The sequence below is a fragment of the Corylus avellana genome, chromosome ca5, assembly GCF_901000735.1.
Source record: "Corylus avellana chromosome ca5, CavTom2PMs-1.0".
Taxonomy (NCBI): Eukaryota; Viridiplantae; Streptophyta; class Magnoliopsida; order Fagales; family Betulaceae; genus Corylus; species Corylus avellana.
In genome coordinates, this window is record NC_081545.1 from 30666384 (window position 1) to 30688221 (window position 21838).

A 21838-nucleotide genomic window follows, 5' to 3' on the forward strand; every position below is an offset into this window, starting at 1 on the left:
GCCCGAATTGCCTCCAATTCGGTCAAATAATTCTAGTCAACGGAGAAGCTATCCTTCATAGATTATAGGATTTATTTGTAATGCTTTCTAAACTACACATTTTTAATCCATCCAAATTAAGAGTAATTTTTAGCATTAAGTCCAAATTTGTATAAAAATTAACAAATTCATGGATGGGGTGAGTGGATGCCATGGTATTACATTCTTACTCTCATATTTTTTGAAATGACTTTAAGAACCTCTATTAGATTAAATGATAATTTTAAGGGCCTCTATTGTGTCGCTTCTAATCCAATAAGGAAGGTGTGATATAATAGTCATGACTTGACCACATTTCCATTATACGAGGGAGGCTAGCCACGATAACAATTCATGAAAATTACTTATTCGTGTTGGGTGGTCCTAAACCTGTCTTAACTCCAAAAGCTAGCTTAAGAGGTAAGACTTTTCTTCACACTTATAAAGTGACAACCAGCCGCTTCTACAATCAATGTGAGATAACCCCAATAATCTCTCCCTCACACATCAGGTCCTAGGTTGGAGGGAGACAACCCATTTCTCCTGTGAACTGTTAGGCCTAAACTTGTTGGTAAACTTGAGCTCTGATATCAGTGTTGAGTGGTCTTGGGCTTATCTCAACCCCAAAAGCTAGATCAAGAGATAAGGTTTTCCTTCACACTTATAAAGTGACCACTAACCCCTTCCACAACCGTTGTGAGATAATCATAACAATTCGAATTGCTATAACTCAACTACCTAAATAGATAGCCAATCAAGCGAAATAGACAAGGTATTCGAGGCTAATAACAAGTAATGACACCATCTGTATACTAATTGAAGCACAACCAAGACCTAGGTGCATGGAAGCGGAACTACATAGACAATTGTCCTTTGAAATTTTAAAATTTTCTCTACATTATAATTTTTTTATGAAATAGACACTTCAAATTTATTATTATTTAAAAAAAAAAAAAAAAAAAAAAAAGAAAATTGCCCCTTAAATTTTAGTTCCTCTCTGCATACAATAAACGAGACAAAATTAGTTGGTGCTAAAAAAAAAGGTAAATAGATATATAGCAAGTGGTGCTGCCATGTGTATACATGCGGATTGTTGCTATAACGCATTGGCTCAACGATCAACATCAAGGATGATTTACGGAAGCATTAGCAACCAACAAGCTGAAAGCTTGGCGGTAGACAGCCTGCCCCCTACAATGTACCGCCAAATTGCAAAGGCAACAGTGTGATCGAAGGCAGGCTGCAACGCGCTGCGAGAAGGGCATATGTGTCATATTCCCTACCGTAATTCTAGCTCAACCCATAGGTTATAGCCCATGATGATGGGCTTAAATTGGGCTGGACCTAGGTTAGCTTAGTAGAATGGTTCAAGGCCCATAAACATGTTAATAAAATTCTTAATTTTAATTTGTTTTTGAATGAGATGAATGGTGTAAAAATAGGTTACACTTGGGGCGTGGGTTTTTAAATCTCCATAGGGTTAAAAAAAAAAAATTTGAAAAAAAAAATCCCTAATTTTGTAATAAGTTTTAGGGTTAAAATACATTTTTGCTAACTATGGTTTAGGGCAATAGCAAAGATCTCAATAATTTAATTAAGTATCAATCTGCAAAGTGGGTGATTGAGCCAACCCCCTATCCTCTCTAGTCTCACTCACCTACCACAATCTCTCTATAAATAGGGCATGTTAACCTAATTGTATCATACAATTCAAGAGAATGGGACATGCAAAAAATCTTGGAGGTTTGGGTTTCCGAGACCTTTTTTGTTTTAACAAGGCTCTCCTAGCGAAATAATGTTGGCGCCTAATGCAATACCCCGACAGTTTGGCAGCGAAGATAATCAAAGCAAAGTATTACTCCACAGGGTCTTTGTTGTCAGCAAAATTGGGGAATAAACCATCATTTGCCTGGAGGAGCATTTTGGCTGGAAGGGAACTGTTTGAAGACGAACTACTCTAGCGCATTGGCGATGGGACTTCAGTTTGGATCAGGGGGGATAAATGGATTCCTCTGCTGATCACTTATTCCACACAGACGTGCAGCACACATATTGGACAGGATGCGTTGGTAGCTGAGTTAATGGAGGAAAATCCTATGCGGTGGAAGAGACAGTACATATTCCAGAATTTTGGTGAGGAGGAAGCCACTGCGATTTGTAATCTCCCGCTTAGTAGACATCATCAGGAAGACAAGTTGATCTGGCGTGCGACGAACTCAGGAGAATTTTCAGTGAGAAGTGCATATCACCTTGAGAAGGAAAGACAAGAAAGAATAAAGGGAGAATGCTCTCTAGGGGTGAAAACGCAGACTATATGGAAGATGATTTGGGGGTTGAAGATACCACATTCAGCCCAAATATTTCTGTGGAGGGCGTGCAACAAAATTCTTCCAACAAAAGATAATCTCAAGCAGCGGAGGGTGGTTGAGGATGATTTTTGCATTTTCTGTTCCAGTAATATCGAAACAACCCATCACATACTATGGGATTGCCCTTCTTCTCAGGATGTTTGGAGTGTTAGTGGGAATAAGCTCCAAAAGTGCAGATCGGGTGGTGATAATTTTTGTGAGTTGGTGGAATATCTGATGGGGACAGTACCGAGAGAAGACCTGGAGCTGTTTGCTATGGTAGCAAAAGGAATATGGAAAAGACGAAATGATGTGGTGCACGGGGAAGTTTTTTCACACCCTAGCATCGTAGCAAGGCAAGCCATTGATCAACTCCAACTATACCGTAAGGTGAACGAGAAACAGGGGGTTGCTCCTGATTGTCCTATGCCAACTCAACAAAAATGGGAAGCTCCACCGGAAGGGTATTTCAAGATTAATTGGGATGTTGCTATCAATGAAGGTGAGCAAAAAATGGGAGTGGGGGTTATCATTCGAGATGAGAAAGGCAACACCATGGCAGCATTAAGTCAACCTGTAATGGCAATCCATGAAACTGTCTCTGCTGAGGCAATGGCTGCTCTACGGGCAGTGGAGTTCAGCAGGGAAGTTGGAATTTTTGATGTGGTACTCGAGGGGGACTCGCTGCAAGTGGTGAAGGCGATCATTGATTCCCAAAAAAGTTGGCTACGATATGGGCAAATTATTGATGATATCAAATGGGTTATAGACTCTCTAAACAGATGGAATGTTAGGCATGTGAAGAGAGGCTAATACAGCAGCCCATGGTTTAGCCAAATTTGCAATTAGGAGTTCAGAAACTCATGCTTGGGTGGAGGAGCATCCTAGTTGTATATCAGATATTGTTTTTTTAGAGCAGATGGCTCTATCTTTGTAAGGCTTAGGCCTGATTTCCCCATGTTATTTGAATGAAGAGATTACCATTTCAAAAAAAGAAAAAAAAAAAAAATAGAATAAAGGTGTAGACTTAAGGACCCTTAATTAATCGTGGTGTACATAGGCCACCAAGTACAATTCTCATGTTCTTTCCCTTCTCTATTTATTGCCTTCTTCTATATTTTACATAAATTCCAAATCTCGTGTTCTTTTCTTTTTCTATTTGCTTTCGCTATTATTTCTTTCTTTTATATTTTTTGTAGAAATTCATGTAAAAAAAAGAACACAACAGATTTAGTCTCTAGACTAGAAAATGAAGGAAATTAATGACAGAGCTACAAACTATTTCAACATATAGATCATAGTGCTCATAGAGCATTGAAAAATAGCATACTTAAAATAAATAAATAAATAAAAAAACTAGAAGCTTTATTATTCCTATGCAAGGAGGATTATTGAAATGGACTAATGATGTCAATGATATATCTATTGAAAAATTCAAATATTAAATCCAAATAAACTATTAATATTCCTATGGAGAAAACGTCAGACGGACGGGTATAAAATGGGAAGCCTCAAATGCGTTCAATGCTTTGACAATAACGAATGCAACCTTGAATATAACATATTCTCTTTTTCAAAAAAAAAAAAAACCAGCATTATTGCCCCCTGTTTTGATAAAATGAATCGGGACAAAAAGTGGATTCTGCTATGAGATGATCATATTGGTCACTGGTTTCATTTCATTTCTTTTTCTTTTTCTTCTTTTTCTCTTTTTTTTTTTTTAAAAAAAAAAAATTAATTTGACTGACCATTCAAACTTTGACATTGGTGCAAAAGGTGGGCAAGCCCCTCTTTTTTCTTCTTTTCTAAGTTTAAATATTTAATTTGCAGATAAAAAAAAAAAAAAAAAAAAAGAAAAGGGAAGAAAGAAGAAGTCTCGAAACTAGTATATAATATATGCTGTTGATCATTAAAAGGATGCCTCACCCGAATCATAATTGACTAAATTCTGTACTTTTAAAAGCAAAACAACAAGCTACCTTTATATTATACTAAATTCCTGTAATTGTCAAGTGTTGTTTTCTTTCAAGAAAAATCTTATCATCAAAGAATAAAGGGGTACGTACGTACGTATCTTCAACATCAACTTCTGTACATATAACAAAACAAATTCTTCTGTACATTAATTATGAAAGACAGCTTCCCAAATCCCGCTAGTCGCTTCAAGAATGTTCGATCTGCTTCTTTACGTAGACAACAAACAAAACCAGACAACACAAACACTCCTGGCCTATATATATAAATGCCCACGGCAACCCAATTCTAGTTTAATATATACAGAGGCTTCTTCATTATTGCAGAGAGACACAGAGAGATGGGGAAGGCGCGTGCGATTGGTGTAGGCATGGACTACTCTCCAACAAGCAAAGCAGCGCTTCGATGGGCCGCCGATAATATAATCGAGGAAGGAGATCGAATCATCCTAATCCACGTTCAGCCGCCCAAATCAGATCATACCAGGAAGAAGCTTTTCGAGGACACTGGATCACGTCTCTACCTTTTTACCTTAAGATCTACAGCACAGTATTTTTACCGTCCATGACTTCTTTATATATCGATTTACACCATTTTTTTGTTTTGTTTTGCAGCTTTAGTTCCTCTTGAGGAATTCAGGGAGATTAACTTTTCGAAGCAATATGGGATTACCAATGATCCGGAGGTTCTTGATATTCTTGATACAGTGTCAAAGACCAAAGGGGTATAGTTAAATTTGCTTTTACTATTGTGCATAATTTTTGCTGTAGTATTTGTAAATTAAGTGTGTGTACGTTGGAGCAGGCTAAGGTGGTGGCGAAGGTGTACTGGGGGGATCCAAGGGAGAAGTTGTGCGATGCTGTGGAAGATCTGAAGCTCGACTCGCTTGTTGTTGGGAGCAGGGGTCTTGGCGTTATCAAAAGGTAATTAACCTCTCATAATGATCTCATTGCTTAGTGATCAGAATTCAGAAATATATATATGTTCTCCATTTTTATGTGTCCTTAATTGGCCACCTTAATTCATTCATACCCTTCTTTTTCTTTTTATACACCTGAATGAGTTTTTAATTCAGATAGGCAAATATAGATAGAGTTTTCCTCTAAACGATTGGAGGAATTTCTTTCAATTTAGTTGATAAAAGTCATATGTGACTCCTTTTTAATAACATGTGAAATACACATAAATTTTTAATAAAATCTATTCAAACTTTGTCAAATGCTATTAAAAAAATTACATGTTCAAGGATACATATTACTTTTATAGATTAGATTAAAAAAAATTTCTCTAACCTAATTTAGAGGAAAATTCTATCCAGCAGATATTATATGATTAGATTGAAGGAACCGATTGGTAATGATTGAGCGAGGCCTTTTAATTTGTTTTTATTTTATTAATGCAGCAATAATACAGCCGCCCTTTTTTTATGTCAAAAACTAGAGTTTTTTGGGTAGCATCCAAAAAAATATTCTGGATGTAAAACATTCTGTTGAAAAGAGAAGTGTTAAAAGTACTGAAGATCGAGTTACTTGGGCTATGAAAAATAAAATTGCATTCCCTTCTTGGCTTGTCTTTGTCCCCTCATGGAACATCCTGGATCGATTGGTTCCTTAATTGATGATCGATAGAGGATTACAGTTGATGTATAGCTTCATGTACATCACATCACATATCACGCCTGTTTGATTAAAAGCTAAGATGAGCAATAATGTTATTTTGCAGGCTCTTGCTTGGCAGCGTTAGCAAGTACGTTGTAACAAATGCTTCATGTCCTGTCACCGTGGTTAAACTTAAGGGAGCCCAATCTTCTAATAAGCCTTAATTGTTAAGGTTCACGTCCCTTATGTGCTCATTCTCTGGATGTTTCTTTTTCTTTTATATATATGATTGGAGTGCGATTGTTGCCTTGATGAGAGAGAAATTTGTATTATAATATATATGTTAGATTGTATGTAGGGATGTTTGTCCCACATGGATTATGTATGTATTTATATGCATTATTGGCCTGTATATATTGGCCTCTTCTGTACAATATTCAGTATGATTCAATATACAATTTTATTTTCAACATGGTATCAGAATCAAAGGTTTTAAATTCGAACATTAACTCACAATTTACTCCTAATTTAATTAAAATATTCCGTGTGTTGAACCTCACCTACTAAAAGTGAGTCTAAGCTCACACAAGAGGGAAGTGTTAAAGTTTTAATTAAATGATTAAATTTACATTTTTCTATTAGTTTAAACTTTTGAAACAAGTAATAATTTAACAATGTAAATATTCGTTTTAGAGTTTGCATGGCCGTTAACAAATTAACATTTTCTCTAGAGTTACCTCCTTTACCACAATGACGCTGTCTATAGATCAATTCAGTTGTGGATTGAATCTCAATTTGATTGTCTATGATTTTATTGTGTGTACTTAGGTTGGAAGTTTAGTATAAAAGTTAGGGGTGAAAAAGCGGTTGTAGTTAGTGGCTAAAACCGCTAACCGTTAACGGTTAACCGCATCCAAATAATCACTTTTTTACTAAGCGCTTTTTTTGGGCTTTTTTTTTTTTGGCCGGTTTTGGAATGGTTTTGGGACTCACTTTAAACAATTTTTCTTTTCCTTTTCATGGCCATTTTAACATTAAAAATTGTTATATACCAAAATCCTTATTGGTCACCTTCTACGAATCTATACAACATATAATACAAATAAAATTACAACGATTTTTGTAAATCATCACTTCTCTTATAGTTTTGTACACAACATATAAATAAATATATATATTATATGAAATATATATATATAAGCGGTTAACGGTTAGTGGTTTTCAAAAACCCAATAACCGCTAACCGCTAGAGGTTAACGGTTATAGTGGTTAGTGGTTAGCAAAGCAGTTAGTGGTTCTAAATTTTCACCCCTAATAAAAGTATTGTTATCCTATTAAGTATTTTTATTGAGTAATGCTATAAGTCTTCCTAGAGTCCTCCTAGAGTTATTCCAAATGTGATGTGGCTTTTAAAATCACCAATAGATCAAAAGTCAATAAATCACATCTCAAATTTAACAGTGATTTTAAAAGCCACATCACATTTGGGATGGCTCTAGGAGGACTCTATGAAGACTTAAGCATTCCCAGCAGCTTACTTGTCATTTTTTTTACATTTAAATATCCAAATTACTTTTTGCTTCCTTATGTCAAAATGCACCCCAATAGTTTCCCTTAATCATTTCCTATATCATTAAATATTTGTTTTTTTAATTATATTATATATATGAGAGGAGAGATGAGAGAAAATTGTAAGACATGAGAGGAGAGAGGAGAGAATCTTTTTTTTATTTTTTATTTTTTATTTATTTTTATTTTTTTAATAATCAAAAGGATTGCAATAGTGAAACCCAAAATATTAGGTTCTACTGTAGTAATCATAATGTTTAGAGTTCATTTAGGGAGTCTGATGTGATACATTTTTTACGATTTCTTGGACATATTCCCTAAACATAGGGAATAGACTCCCTTATAAGGAGTCTGCTAAAAATGCTTTAACATTGCTCATTTTTATTTAAATTCTTAAAATATAATAACTTGGTTGAAGCGTAACGATGTTAAAGAGTCAACAAATAAGTTATGGTTAAGGGCCAAATGTCACACAAACCTAGAACTAGTTGAAATAGTAGTTGATTGAACATCTAAGGATAAAACACTGTTTTAGTGCGGGCTTAGGGAGTTGTACCAAATCGAGAAAAAATTTCAATACTATATATGACCTCAAAATAACAAGAGTCATGGCAACAAACGAAACGATGGATAATAAACTTTATCGCTGAGAGGATAAAAGCCCCTAAATGATTGCTCAATAATAAATGAGATAGCGGTCGTACGAAGAAAAATGGAGTACAACGATCTATTAACTTTAGAAAAAATGTCTCGTTACAAAGAAAATGGGGTACAACAATCTACTAACTTTTGAAAAAATGTCTCGTTACAAAGAAAAATGGGGTACAACGATCTACTAACTTTTGAAAAAATGTCTTGTTACATTGCAATGCCTGATCCTGTTATAATCAATATTGAACTTTTGCCAAAATCTTCATTTATGATCAATGTTGATCTTTCGCCAAAATCTTCATACATTAATTAGCAACGACAATACTCAACTTGCAAGCTATGATGCTAGGTGGGTGTCATGTCTAACCAAAGACACAAAAGCCAATCCACATGACTTACTCCAAGTTTTACATGATATCCGCTTGATCAATTTAATTTTGTGTGTCTCTAGATAACACTCATCACTCAACTACCAGTCCCACAGGCCTCAAGAATATAAAAAACCGATTATATCCCTGGTGGGCTATAAGCCGAAAAGAAGAAATTCATTCCACAGTCGTCTATACTCCTCTGGAGTCAAATAGTAATTAATCACGTGTGGAGCAAAGTCAAATAACAAGGCGCGCAGAATTCAACTATTCATGACCCAAGTGAAAAGCTATCACCCAAATAATTCAATTGCTTATTAAAATATCAGCAGCATGTAAGCTAGATACCACAAGCAAGCAGAGCCAAAACCCTCTCACTTTTAGGAAAAGGATCACATTAAAAAAGAGGTAAAAAGTAAGGGAAGAAGATGGGTAAGCTCGGCTGCAACATTGATGGGAACCTGGATGACACAAAGTTCAGCCAGCCAATGCCATGGATTGGCATCTACGTTGCAGCAGCATCACTGGTCTGCCTTGTTGCAATGGCTGCGGATGCCATCCTAGGAATCCGCAATCGGAAGTTCTGGTTCCCGTGCAAATTCTCCTCAGGCAACGCCACTTCCCTGACCTTGTTAGCCGTAGCAATAAAGCTGTCAGTGGATCTAAATACCTCGATGCCTCGCCCCCAAGATCAGCTTGCAAAACTCAGCAGCACGGTTTTCATCTGCACAGTAATGGGTAATTCTATGCCTTCTCTTGGAACCATGGAGAACAAAGAAATGTTTATGAACATTATGGCCTTGGGAATACTTGTTATTACAGTAATTGTCAATATCTGCATCCAATTAACTACTGGGGTAATCTATGTTTTCTGGAAAGAACATGCTTTTATCATGTTTATCATGCTTCTTTTGCTTCTTATCATAAGTTTTTCTTCTCTAACCGTTCCAACTACTAAGCAGTTTTTGGAACATAAGTACAATAAGAAGTACGAATTAGCTCTGAAAGAAGGCTCAAACGAAACTGGTAAACCGGTTGTTGACAAACTTAAAGAGGACGTTATGAAATATTGGGTGATGTCTCATTCAAGTAGCCCCCAGTTTGTGATGGCCCGTTCAGTGACGTGCACCGCCTCTGGAGCATTCTGCCTTATGAGTGCTGCAACTTTAGCAGAAGCCATGCTTAGATCATTCTTTATGCCCAGGTCATTTAAATTTTGCAACGGAGAGTCTGAGTATAAATGGTCCACCACTCTAGTTCTTGTTATACAGACTCTTGCAGTAGGAGTTGGTACTATAGCTCCAGCATGTAGATGGTTCTTCGCCATCAATTACGGTGGCCAAAAACGAGAGAATCAAAGCTCCAGAAAAGAATTGAAGGTAGAGCACTACTGGGTACAGAGCCTAGTAGAGATGAAAGAGTGCCCATTAACTTTAGGAATCCGAAATCGGCACTACAGGAAGCTTGCCCATGATGCAAAAAAACAATTCTTAAACTTGTGTATCAGAGTGCAGAGTGGGATTGTGATAATGAGCAAATTAATTTGCCTCATTTCCATTTTCTCTGTTTACCCGATCTTGTTATGCCACAACTACTGCACAGAGTTAAAGAAGAAATTCAAATTCATGAACGGTGTTTCAAACACTGCATCAGCTTCCGAATCAGAGCCTTGCTCGAAGCTGGATCTTAGTCGTTTTGTTTTGCGTCTTGAAGGCGAGGATGAATTGGTTGGGATGATGATGAAATGCAGCCATAACCCTACTGATCATTGGATTCGGGAGGGTGACAAGAAGCGGCCAAAATACCTCATAGAACTGTTGGAGACATCAACACGAGGTTTCAAGGGAGTTGGCGAGTTTGACAATAACCAAGTTCCTTCTCTAGATTCTGAAGAACCACCAAATTGTTGGGCTCTTCCTGTGGTGACACTGGCAAGTATTGCAGTAGCACTTCCGAACATCAGCCCTAGATTCATTAGAGGCTTAATATGTAGTGTGAATGAAGGTCTGATGTATGTAAGACTCATAGAAAATAATCTGCAAAACAAAGGAGATTTGACCAACATCAGAAAGGCAGCAGATGTTGTCTGGCTAGGAGTTGAACTTTATCACAAGTGGTTGGATGTGGATCTCCACAAACTGTCTCTTCAAGGAAAAAGCTTAAAGGAAACACTTCAAAAACTTGCCGACAACGCAAAGAACAGGCTTGTGGAATTCCACAAGGAACAAAATACTCAATGTCTAGAGCGAAGCCCTTCGAAGTGGCCCATCAAGGTATTGGCTGCGAATTCCATGTATAGAATAGCTCAAACTATGTTGCTAAATAGTGAAAGCAGATATGATCAGATGAGTGAGAAATTATCAGAAGCAATAGCTGTCATGATTTCTGATATACTGGGTGCTTGCCTCACTAACATACACCGTGTTGTATCCATGAAATGTTTGAGCAGCGCCATCGAAGAGAGGGAGGAGAGTGTGAGGTATGCCGTTTGCATTCTTGGTAAAACTGAAAAGATTCTGAAACTTCTAGAAAAGAAAGCACTCCCCAGTTTAGATCCTTGTCAAATGATATGCATTGACGAGTGGCGCACATTATACATGCAGAAGAAACCCTTGCCCTTTCCATCAGAGGGCAAGATAGCTTCTTCCAGGTCAGGTGACTTGTGCCTAACCATTAAGTAGAGTTGACAAGCCTGGAGTTGATAAACAGAGCAGCCTATGATTTTAATGTCAGTGCAAAGCTTGTAAAAGGGGAGAAGAAATTGTTTTGCTTCATAGATGATGATCATGTAAATACTTGCAACCACTCTCATTATGAAATAAAATTTTGTTCTATTAAGTGAAATCTACTTTGTATAGATTTTGTGATCTTCCTTTTATTTTCAGTGCCAAAATTTATGCAGACTAAATACTTTATAGTTTATACCACCAGGCACCAGCTATAGATGTATCAATTGCAAAGCTAATATGAAAACCACATAAGCAAATGATGTAAAGAGACATGGAAAAAATGACCCTTTTATAGGTCATTGAATGAACAATTCACCGCCATTACCCTCCACTTGAGAAGTGGGAGTGCCTGGAGTGCGATTGGATTAAAGGATTTCATATTGACCAAGAAGAAACTCCATTGAATACACAAACACGTTATACGTTCAAGGATTTCATAGAAGAACAACTGACTTACAAACAAACCATTTTGTAGTTGATATTCAAAAGGGGGAAGAAATGAAATGAGACGGTGACTGGGAGGTTGATTGGGCTATTGTAAAATTCCAAGTCTCTTTCCTTACGATACAATATTTCACAAACCAAATGGATTCAGACAGCACAAATTGAATCAAATTGGAACCAAAAGGCAAAAAAAAAGTTGCTTAAATTTCCATAAACTGTTTAGAATCGAAATCCGAAACATCGCAACCTACAGCGACCGTCACTTCCGCCGCAAAACCCCCCAACAAGTTCTCTCCAAAAGAAAATTAACGAAAAGAAAACCTGGTTCCTAAACGACATCGTAAATAGGGGACTAATCGTCCTTGTCGCTCTTCTTTGGCTTCCGATAGGTCTCTTCGATGTGCTTCGCTATCAAAAGCCCAGAGTCGGCGAGCTTCTTGATGTTGGGGACAGCGTAGTTTTGGGCCACGTAGACTCCGACCACTGTGCCCACTAGGAACGAGAAGGTGCTCTTGATCAAACCCATTTTGCCAAGGGCTTCAACGATCGGTCAATGGGGTCTGTATATGGTGGTGACACGCTTCTTCTTTTCTCCCGCTCCTCACGCTTCCTGGTAGTTTACCCCTTCCCCAAGCACCGTTGCAGAGACACGGTTTTAAGAGAAAACACAACCATTGGCCCGATTATTCCGTAGGGTCCAGTCTGCTGACTGGGCAGAATAATGCCCCTTCTTTGTTTTCCCCACTAACGCTTATGTTTGGCGTCTCGATTTTGTTTTCTAAATGATTTCCGGGAAAATTGTTTTTATATTCCAAAGTTTTACATTTGAATTATGTCGCGTTTGTTTTTGGTGTGATAAGCTTAATCATTTATATAGATTTAATAAGTGATAGAATATTAATTAAATAATTAATTGTTTTTTAATCTATTTTAAGTTTTAAAACAAATAATAATTTAAAATACTATCAAAATAATCATCCTAAAATATTTTTTTTTTTTGAGGGTTTGGCCCAGGGGGTGGTTTGGCCACCCCAGAGTTTGAGTTTTTTTTTTTTTTTTTAAATATGATGTGGCACCCAAAAACTCAGGTACCTCATCATGTGGTGCCCACGTATAAGAGTGACGTGACGTTCCGTTAAAAAACTTAACTGAATCTCGACAGAGGTACTAAGTGAATTTATTGACTTACAACATATACCATTTATAATATTTTTGAAAACTTAAATGACTATTTAATTTTAATGCAAACCACATTAGTATCTAACCCTATTATTTATCTCCATCATTCCCACTCACTTAAGTTGACACGAGCTACAAGCAATCCAGGCATGATGGACCTTGATCAAGGCCCCGTGGCTGTGGCCCAAGTCACTTGTTGAACCATTTGTTGTTTATTTTGAGCTTCTCTCACAAAACTTTCATATGGACCCGTGGCCAATATGAGATCCTCCCACTCCCATTCAGCCACATTTGAGCTTCCCACACAAAAGTTGTAGACGGCTGAAAATAATTGCTCTGTAAAGAAAAACAAAAACAAAAAAAAAGAGACGGCTGAACCAAACCAGCAGTACCTTCTCTCCAGTTCATTTTACATAGACAAACAATAATAGAGTCAGCTGAGTAAGCATTACCAAGCTCAAACGAAAGTATGCTTAATAACTTCGTCCACTTAATGAAAAAGAAAGAGGATGATCACCAACTCCAATACGTCGTCGTCAATTCAACTTCAAGCTCTAACAAACACCGTTCATCTTCTTCCTCTCCAATACAAACTTCCTCCAAACCGTAGTGATCTCCCTCTGCGTCTCTATATCACTCTTCTTTGACACCACAGTGACACTTTTGCCAGCCTCTCCACCATCAACTGCTGTCTTCGGGGTGATCTTGGCAGGAAGGCCGTCAAGTTCATGCAGCACTTTCCGGATGTCAACCACCAGGCGCTCAGCAAGAGTGCGCGAAAAGTCTTCCCTTATGACAACACGGAGCACCGTCACATGTTGGGCGTCCGGTGGCATGGTGTAAGCAGGCACTATCCACCCAAAGCGCCGCAAATAGTCGGACACCTCAAACTCATCATGGCGTCTGCTGTCTTTTAGAGAGAATGCCACCAATGGCACACCATTGTCTTTTGAGACTATGTTAAAGCGCCCTGTATTCTCCAATCCTTCTTTGAGTACCTGCATGTTTTCTCGACAATTCTCCATGATATTCCTGTATCCCTGGATAACAAAAACTATATATAATTATGATATGAACATGTACACTAACAAATTAATCGTTTTATTAAAGAACATCTCTTGACTAACCTCAAAACCCAGGCGAATTAGTTGATAGTACTGAGCAATAACTTGACTAGAGCCTGCATAAGAGAAAGCATACTACAATTTATAAGAAGCTGGCCATGGAACACATGCAATGACAAATACAATTGATATGGAAGGCTAAAAAAAATGATATAGAGTAATTAGAAGCTTTAATTGCCTTTGGAAAAGTTGAGGGTGAAGGTGGGTTGGTCAGCTCCAAGATAATTGATATGAAAGATGAGTTCTTCAGGCAAATCCTCTTTGCTCCTCCAAATGACCCACCCAATCCCGGCATAGACAAGTCCATACTTGTGGCCACTGACATTGATGCTCTTCACCAGTTTCAAGCGGAAATCCCACTCAAGCTCCGGGTAGAGAAACGGTGCAATGAATCCACCGCTCGCCGCATCCACATGGATCGGAGTATCCCATCTACCCAACAAAATACAATTTATACACTAATTGATAACTTGAAAATTTTGCAGACAGACAAAACTTGAAAGAGAGGGAGGAACAGAGGAAATACCCAGTTTTGCTGTTCTTCTCAGCCAAGAGATCGTTTAGGAGCTTCACATCTTCAAACTCACCGTTGAGAGTGGAACCAAGGATGGCAGCGACACAAATAGTGTTTTCGTCTACCATCTCTACTGCCTTCTCCGGGTCCATCACAAAGTAGTCTTCCCTCAGCTTCACCTCCTTCAACTCTACCTCGAAGTATCTTGCAAACTTCTCCCAACATACCTTCATACAGTACGACACAACTTAGAAGATATATACGAACTGAAATTGTGAAGTATTCGAAGTAATATGAACAAGTGTACCACGATTATGGTCTTCAATATTTGTGCTCTGTTTTCTCCTAACTAATGGCATAGAATCAACCCCCCTTTGAAACCCTTTCCCATTACCAATTAGAAGAAAAAAAAATGACATAGAATCATTCATGGAGAGGTATTTGATTTCTGAAATATATAGTAATTTTGATTTCATTTGCTCTTGCCTTACATACATTTCAACAATAAAATGTTATTTGGTAGGAGGAAATGAAAGAGTTAGGAAGGAGAGTGTTAATAAATAATTTTGTCTTGATTCAAATGGTTTAAGAGAAAGGAAGATCACTTTTGGACAGATTAATTTTGGTGGGTCAAGGTTTTGCCTCCCCTCCATCCCTCTCTCACTGCCGCATCCCCTCCCTACCCAAACGAATAGATTATTGTTTCTTCCATCCACTAAAAAAAAAAAAAAAATCCTTTGACTCACAAAACTTTTTAAATTATTATTATTTTTTTTTTAATTTTTTACTTTTTAACAAAAATAAAAAGTAAAAAATAAAAGCATTAACAAACTGTTCCAAACAAACAAATCCATAATGCTTAACTGCCTCAAATAAAACAATTATTAATTTGATACCCAATTTTTTAGTATAAAACTTAATAAACTATCTCTTTTTTTTTTTTTTGTTATTAATTGGACGCACTGCTTTTTCTTTTTCTTTTTTCCCAATCATATTACAAGCACAAGGTTGATAGCAATCCACTTAGCAAGATGGTGAGCACGAAAGTTTGCACTTTTTGAAACTTATGTAGTATTCCAATCTTAAAAATGTTGGGAGTTTCAGTTGTATGTCAAAGATGATAAGAGCAAAAGACCAGCATGAGAGGAAATACGGTTGATTGATACCCATAATTGTAACCACAGAGTCACATTTCAGCAATTGGACCCAATGCTTGAAGGAAAATAATCATTTTCATTTCAAATTCTCTCTCTTTCCTCGATTAGTGCATTTAAAAGAATAGTGTAGTCATAAAATTTTAACCTCAAATCCCTACAACTCTACATCAATAATTGAGACACTATTCTAAGCTAAGAAGTCGGGATAAGAATCATAAAGCATGTGACTAGCTACAAGGGAGTTGTTAATTAATTGGGTAATACGCGCCAAAAATAAATAAATAAACAAGCACATCTTGGTCACTGTAATTCACTAATTGTGCTTTACCAGGAATGTTACACCTGAGGATTTCCTATTAATTATATTAAATATGCAAATGTTAATTTACTAGAAAATCATACTTGTCCTTATTTGTTGACTGGGCCACATTTAGTATATTATTACATAAACCCCGAATTCAATAAGCTTTACACATCAAACCGACTAATTAAAGAATTATTTAATTTGATTAAACACTAATTAAGACCATAGTCAGGTCAATCATTGTAGGCATGCTTTTATGCAAATTCAGCTAATTAATCTCAAGTGGGTAAGATCAAAAGCTGAACCGTTAAAAAATGATCATACCTGAACATTGGCTCCGGTGACAATGTTGGGTTTGTCATGGGGTTTACCCTCTGCTTTCCTCTTGTTCTGCCACTTCCTCTTGAATGCTAGCCCAGCCAACATTATGGCCTCCGACGACCCCACCGTCCCCACTCCAACCGCAGGCTCGGATTCTTCCAGTGGGGCATTAAAGAGATGCGCAATCATGTTAACACACCGGTTCTGCATGCATACACAAATCAAAAGATGGTTGGCCTTTGCTTTAAGCATCATTTACTTGCCTAAAAGCAGATATTATAAATAAACAAATGATCAATTAGAATATATTGTTATCATTGCAATATTGTTTGATGCACATCTTTCTGTGGAGCCCATAGCCATAAGCCGTCTCTCAAAAGCTTCTTTATGGAACAAATATTCTTAACTAAGATTATTATTTCTTGTCACGTATGCCAGTCAGGAACAATACTGATACTGCCGGTGTTGTATCGAAAGAAACGGGCCCGCCATGCCCCCAAGAAGAAGAAGAAAAAGAAAGACACGCAACCCTTATATAAGTCACTATTGGACATATATAAATTTCATACGAAGAAGAAGATAAAGAAAGACGCCCAACCCTCGTAAGTCACAATAGTATTATTCACTGTGGACATCCAACCCAGTCTTTAAGGAACACATAAAAAGTAAATAAATAAAGAAATGCACCCCTCATATGTAAGTCACATAATAGTATTATTCATTATGAACAAAAATTTCCTAGAAACTGACTTATAGGAATTTTTTTTTTTTTTTTTTAAAGTGTAATGTGTTCTTTAGTACAAGGGAAGCACATGTTTTTTTTTTATTATTATTATAATTATTAATGTATAGCATATGCTTCTTAAATGCTTTTTTAATAGCATAAAAAAAAAAAAAAAAAAAAGTGTTTCTCACACGCTCAAAGTACATAGGGTTAAAGAAATTTGTATAATTAATATAATTTGTAGGAACTTTATATCCATTCATTATTGTGTGTAGTATCAAATTTGAGATCAAGATATCTAACAAATGCGTGAGAGAGAACTCATATGGGTCCATCTATTTGAATAAATGAAGTGACTGAACTGATAAATTTCGTAGAGACTCACTTTAATTTTATTACTTGAATTGGTAGAAATATGGACTTTATGGAAATCTCTATGCTCAAATCTGTATGGCTCTCACCAAAATCAAACATTTTATATCTCTTTGTCCTCTCATTCCTTGCAACGAAGAGCATTATCAATCACTTCATGAATCGGGACAGAAAAATAAAAGCGAAACAAGTAGTCCAAAAATCTTTTTTCCAAATTTGGAACCGTATTGACCAGACATTATATATATATATATATATATATTGATTGATCGGTTTGATGAGGCGACTAGTTTGGGTTTCTTTGGAGGCCGGAGTACAAATTGTCAAATTTTCACATTCACATTCAATTCTCCATCTGTTCGGTGATTGGAACTTTGGTAGTATCCTTTTGGGTATTAGTTTTTCCTTTCTTTCTTCTTTTCAAAGTTGGAATGATTTGAAAATTTATAGATTTGACAATTTCTATGTACATACTTTAGTTCAACCGATTGCTTCTTACTTTGTATTTTGAAGTATTCCAAACATATCTTTTATTCTCTTTTCATTTGAATCAATAATAAAAAATACTTAATCTGGGGATCACACCTCATTAAACAGAACTCACTAGTTTAAATCCTCTTTTCTATATTCATTTTGGGTGGACATTAAAAAAAAAAAAAAAAAAAGTCATCCATTATAACCTTTTTTTTTTTTTTCCCCCCTTATCAAAAAGGAGAAAAAAATTGCTTGGCAGCCGGCTACCAACTCCTATGAAATAATGAAAGTGTGACACGACCTTGTTGAGGCCTCCACAGTCAGAAAATGTTTTCTTAGACGGCGTCTCTTGAGTGCGACTGGGGTTAACTTATAAAGGTGGTTTGGTTCAAAAAGACAGGAGGGTTGGGCAAATAGTCTTGGTTTGACAACATTTTTCGTGGTCGAATGATTCGAGTTGTCTTGTTATAACCATACGTTATGAATTTCATGATGGTCGCTCAAGTCAAAGGCGCTTCAAATTGAATTTCAGTAAGAAAAATATTTTTTTAACAGAAGAGTGTATATAACTTCAAATAATATGATAATATATTCCTTATGTGCCAATAGATATTATTAAATTAATTAAATATAATTTAGACTATAAAATAATTTATCTTCTTTTCATTTAAAATGAAAAAGAACCACTTGAAAAGGAGAGAAAAATAAACAAAAGAAACCGGCAGCCAGCCAATCATAATCTATTACACTAAAATATTACTAAGTACTATTCATAAATCTTTCAGCAAATAATATTTGTATTTGATCTTTTATGGGTTGAAAGCTGTTGCACCTTAATTTTTGGTCCATCTGCTATTTATTCATCCTTTTTAAGTGCAAATTCGCTGTATAAAATGAACAAGGAAATGATTTTTATCCTATTTCTTATGAGTGAGAGTGGGCCCGAGTGCCCGACGATTAGTCTATCCCGACTCTGTCGTACACGATGATGCAGCTTTGAAGTTTGAACAGAAAAGCCCATCACCCTTAACCACTATAGTCTATCCCGACTCTGGTGATAGTGCATGGCTTCACTTGGTTCAATGGAACTGGTCGGCAATTTTATTTTGGGTCAGTGCTGCAATCTCGGCGATAATTACGTCTAATCATTATAAAGACAGCTACAAATATAGAAGAAGACAGTTATTTTTTACTTTTTTTTTTTTAAATATGAAGAAGGTTTAAAAAAGAAAAGATTCAGAGACAAAACAATCGTGTAAGAACAGACCCAAAAAATTAAAATAAAATAATCAGTTTCCGGGCCAGCTATATATATTCAATGATTATTTGGGACTGTTGCGCATGTGAGCTATATATACACTACTTGGAAGTTGGAAGCCGTGAATTAAGGCACCAGTCAATATTTCATCTCCGGTCAATACAGGTTGCAGTTATTGACTGCAACCACTGCCTATGACCATTAGTACCAAAAAGTAAGATGGAACTGTATGTTGTGTTGAATATAATTGGTTGATATAAAAGTAAAATTCAGCCTTTAAATAAGTACTTTTTTTTTTATCAAATATTAATTTAAAAGTTAATTTTTACTCATCTAATAAAAATTTACTAAATAAAATTACTCAGAAGCACATGTTCTAGAAGGCTACCGATCGGATCTGGCTTAGCTGTGGTAAAAATACTAAAAAACAGTCTAGGAGATCTTTTATAGTTTTTTTAATAATTCAAATTTAATTTAAGTATTTTTTGAGAAAAAGAGAGAGAGTATAATTAAATTAAGACAGAATTTTCTGTAATTTTTTTTTTTCAACGCCTTAGCCAAAGTCAGGTATTCAAATTTGGATTTCCATCCAAGTACTGGACCATTCTAGCTAGTTTTGAAATTTCCATGAATTACAAGGGGGACCATCCTAAACCCACAGTCAAAATAAGGTGACGCTCCACAAATTAAAATGATGCACGCGAGTTTTAATTTTCCATTGGTCAAATAAAATTATAAATATAGTTATTATTCTATTCTACTTGAAATGCAAGTAAAGAAAAAAGACGACATCAATACTACTAGAAAAATATGGATGTCGGTGAAAAATAGAAACCCAAAATAAAAGATTAGCAAAAAGAAAGAAAATCCAAAAGCATCGATCTAAGAGCCAGGTCACAGAAGAAACTATTCATCAAGTCAAAAAAAATTATTTTAGCTCAATTATTTCGAATTTTGTTTTTAAACACTCATATTAAAATGAGATCTATGATGTAGTGGATCTAGGCTTCTAGATGTTTCAGTTTGGTAAGAGTCTAGAAGAGCGAGGCATATACTCTTTGTATACCCCGAATGATCGAAATCCAACGGCTACAAAAGGATTGACCTTTATCAAAACAACTTAGAACAAGTTATATCTCGCGCGTCAATCATAGCCGTTGATTTTCGTTTCACGTCAAACGTAACTAATAATCTCGATCTTATGAAACTCCAAAGAATTAAGATAGAGAAATGGCAAAGTTCTTATGTGTAGGATCGATGTAAAAAGACTTGCCTGGAGCTCGGTGGTGACAGGGTACTCGTCCATGTCGACGTAGTTCTTGTTGATGGAAGCCATCATGAGCTTATCACACTCCGGCTCCATCCAGGTGGTCACGAACGAAGCAAGGTTCAGCCTCGGGTTCCCGTCCAACATGAGCTCGTCGTTGATGATCTGGTACGCCGCCTCCTTGGGGATCGAGTTCTCCGGCATTCTGAACCTGAAACAATCATATATATATGTCGATCGCCAAAGTAGGGTTTAGAAAGAGAGATCCGAATACAATTCTGTTGTTCAGAATCAAGTCGCCATTGACAATCACTGAATCTAAAACCTAATTGACCAAAAAAAAAAAGGAATTGAACAACAGTTTAAAATATGATTAATCAATCACCTAGGAAGCGATGTTCGAACATATCGAGAGGCAAAGGTTGAGTGGACGGAAACATCCGACTCTGATGCAGTTTTGGAGAGAACCATGGTGTGAGAGAGGGTAGATCGAATAAGGGGGAAGACCTAGGGACTTAAATAAGCTACGAGGAAAGGTGGCACCGGTTTGCAGCATCTCCATTAGAAAAATTCATTTTTGTAAATTTGTAAATTTATTTTTAAAATGAAACAAATATTAAACTCATTATATCTTCCTTTATTTTAATTAAATATTATTATTTTCTTATTTTTTAATTCTTTTTTATTCTTGGTAGATGAGAGAGAGGGAAAATTAATATATAAGGTTAAAAAATTAAATAGTTTTTACTTTTTGGCACTTGATAATTAGAGAGCTTTGTTGATCAAAATTAAATTTAAAATAGAGTGAAAAATTTGTTAAATAATTTTTTTAGGAGGTTTTTTAAATTTAAAAAATAATCAAATTGAAAAAGCTCAATAAAAATGCTTTGACGATAAAAGAATAACGGAGGTGGTTTTAGTCTTCTAAAGCAGAAATATATTATGTTTCAGCAGAGAAACACGGGGCCAATGCGCGGCATTTTTAATAGTGTAAGTGGGAATGCGTTTATTTTTTCGTTGGGATGGTTCATTACTTTCCTTACAGCTAAAAGCCAGCGAGTAAAGGAAAAGAAAATTTCAAAAGCAATTTTTATATTTAAGTTTGTTTCGACCTAGCTAGCTACCATTCCATGCATTCAAGAGCCCGAAAGCAAAAGTGATCCGATTCCCAAACCGCAGGAGTTTCAAAACTTCCGAAAGCAAAGATTTATGTGTCGTTTTCCTTCATTTAGGCTTCGTTTACTTCGATGTAAAATAATTTTTAGAAAATAATTTCCGTATTTTACGGTGTATACTTCAACGTAAAATAGTGGTCAACATAATTTTTTTTTTTTTGACCGAAAATTCTTCTTTAATTTTCGAAAAATGGTTTACGGTTTTCAAAACCGTAAACCATTTTCTGACTATGAGCATCTCATTCTTAAATCGATGGACATTTCCAAGAC

General features: G+C 36.1%; 3 protein-coding genes across 3 annotated transcripts; 2 read left to right on the plus strand and 1 right to left on the minus strand.

Moving 5' to 3' along the window:
• Nucleotides 1-4569: 4569 nt before the first annotated feature.
• LOC132183015 (universal stress protein PHOS32) lies at nucleotides 4570-6358 on the plus strand. The gene is made up of 4 exons (XM_059596401.1): nucleotides 4570-4855; nucleotides 4955-5064; nucleotides 5145-5263; nucleotides 6063-6358. Exons 1-4 carry the CDS (start codon nucleotides 4681-4683, stop codon nucleotides 6160-6162), a joined length of 504 nt encoding a protein of 167 aa, XP_059452384.1. The 5' UTR covers nucleotides 4570-4680; the 3' UTR covers nucleotides 6163-6358.
• Nucleotides 6359-8896: 2538 nt separating this feature from the next.
• LOC132180450 (uncharacterized) lies at nucleotides 8897-11361 on the plus strand. Its single transcript, XM_059593276.1, has one exon. It carries the CDS (start codon nucleotides 8955-8957, stop codon nucleotides 11205-11207), a length of 2253 nt encoding a protein of 750 aa, XP_059449259.1. The 5' UTR covers nucleotides 8897-8954; the 3' UTR covers nucleotides 11208-11361.
• Nucleotides 11362-13251: 1890 nt separating this feature from the next.
• LOC132182523 (glutamate decarboxylase 1) lies at nucleotides 13252-20946 on the minus strand. The gene is made up of 7 exons (XM_059595792.1): nucleotides 20779-20946; nucleotides 20400-20604; nucleotides 16302-16502; nucleotides 14529-14743; nucleotides 14181-14434; nucleotides 14006-14058; nucleotides 13252-13918 (listed from the first exon to the last, which is right to left on the minus strand). Exons 1-7 carry the CDS (start codon nucleotides 20862-20864, stop codon nucleotides 13433-13435), a joined length of 1500 nt encoding a protein of 499 aa, XP_059451775.1. The 5' UTR covers nucleotides 20865-20946; the 3' UTR covers nucleotides 13252-13432.
• Nucleotides 20947-21838: the final 892 nt, after the last annotated feature.

What these genes read in the sequence shown, in the direction of transcription:
- LOC132183015 (XM_059596401.1), top strand. Translation starts at nt 4,681, where the DNA reads ATGGGGAAGGCGCGTGCGATTGGTGTAGGCATGGACTACTCTCCAACA. An exon ending in TTTCGAGGACACTGGATCAC is followed by an intron (nt 4,856 to 4,954) that starts GTCTCTACCTTT and finishes TTTGTTTTGCAG; the next exon opens with CTTTAGTTCCTCTTGAGGAA. An exon ending in CAGTGTCAAAGACCAAAGGG is followed by an intron (nt 5,065 to 5,144) that starts GTATAGTTAAAT and finishes ACGTTGGAGCAG; the next exon opens with GCTAAGGTGGTGGCGAAGGT.
- LOC132182523 (XM_059595792.1), bottom strand. Translation starts at nt 20,864, where the DNA reads ATGGTTCTCTCCAAAACTGCATCAGAGTCGGATGTTTCCGTCCACTCA. An exon ending in GAGAAGAACAGCAAAACTGG is followed by an intron (nt 14,435 to 14,528) that starts GTATTTCCTCTG and finishes TTTGTTGGGTAG; the next exon opens with ATGGGATACTCCGATCCATG. An exon ending in TAATTCGCCTGGGTTTTGAG is followed by an intron (nt 13,919 to 14,005) that starts GTTAGTCAAGAG and finishes TTTGTTATCCAG; the next exon opens with GGATACAGGAATATCATGGA.
- LOC132180450 (XM_059593276.1), top strand. Translation starts at nt 8,955, where the DNA reads ATGGGTAAGCTCGGCTGCAACATTGATGGGAACCTGGATGACACAAAG.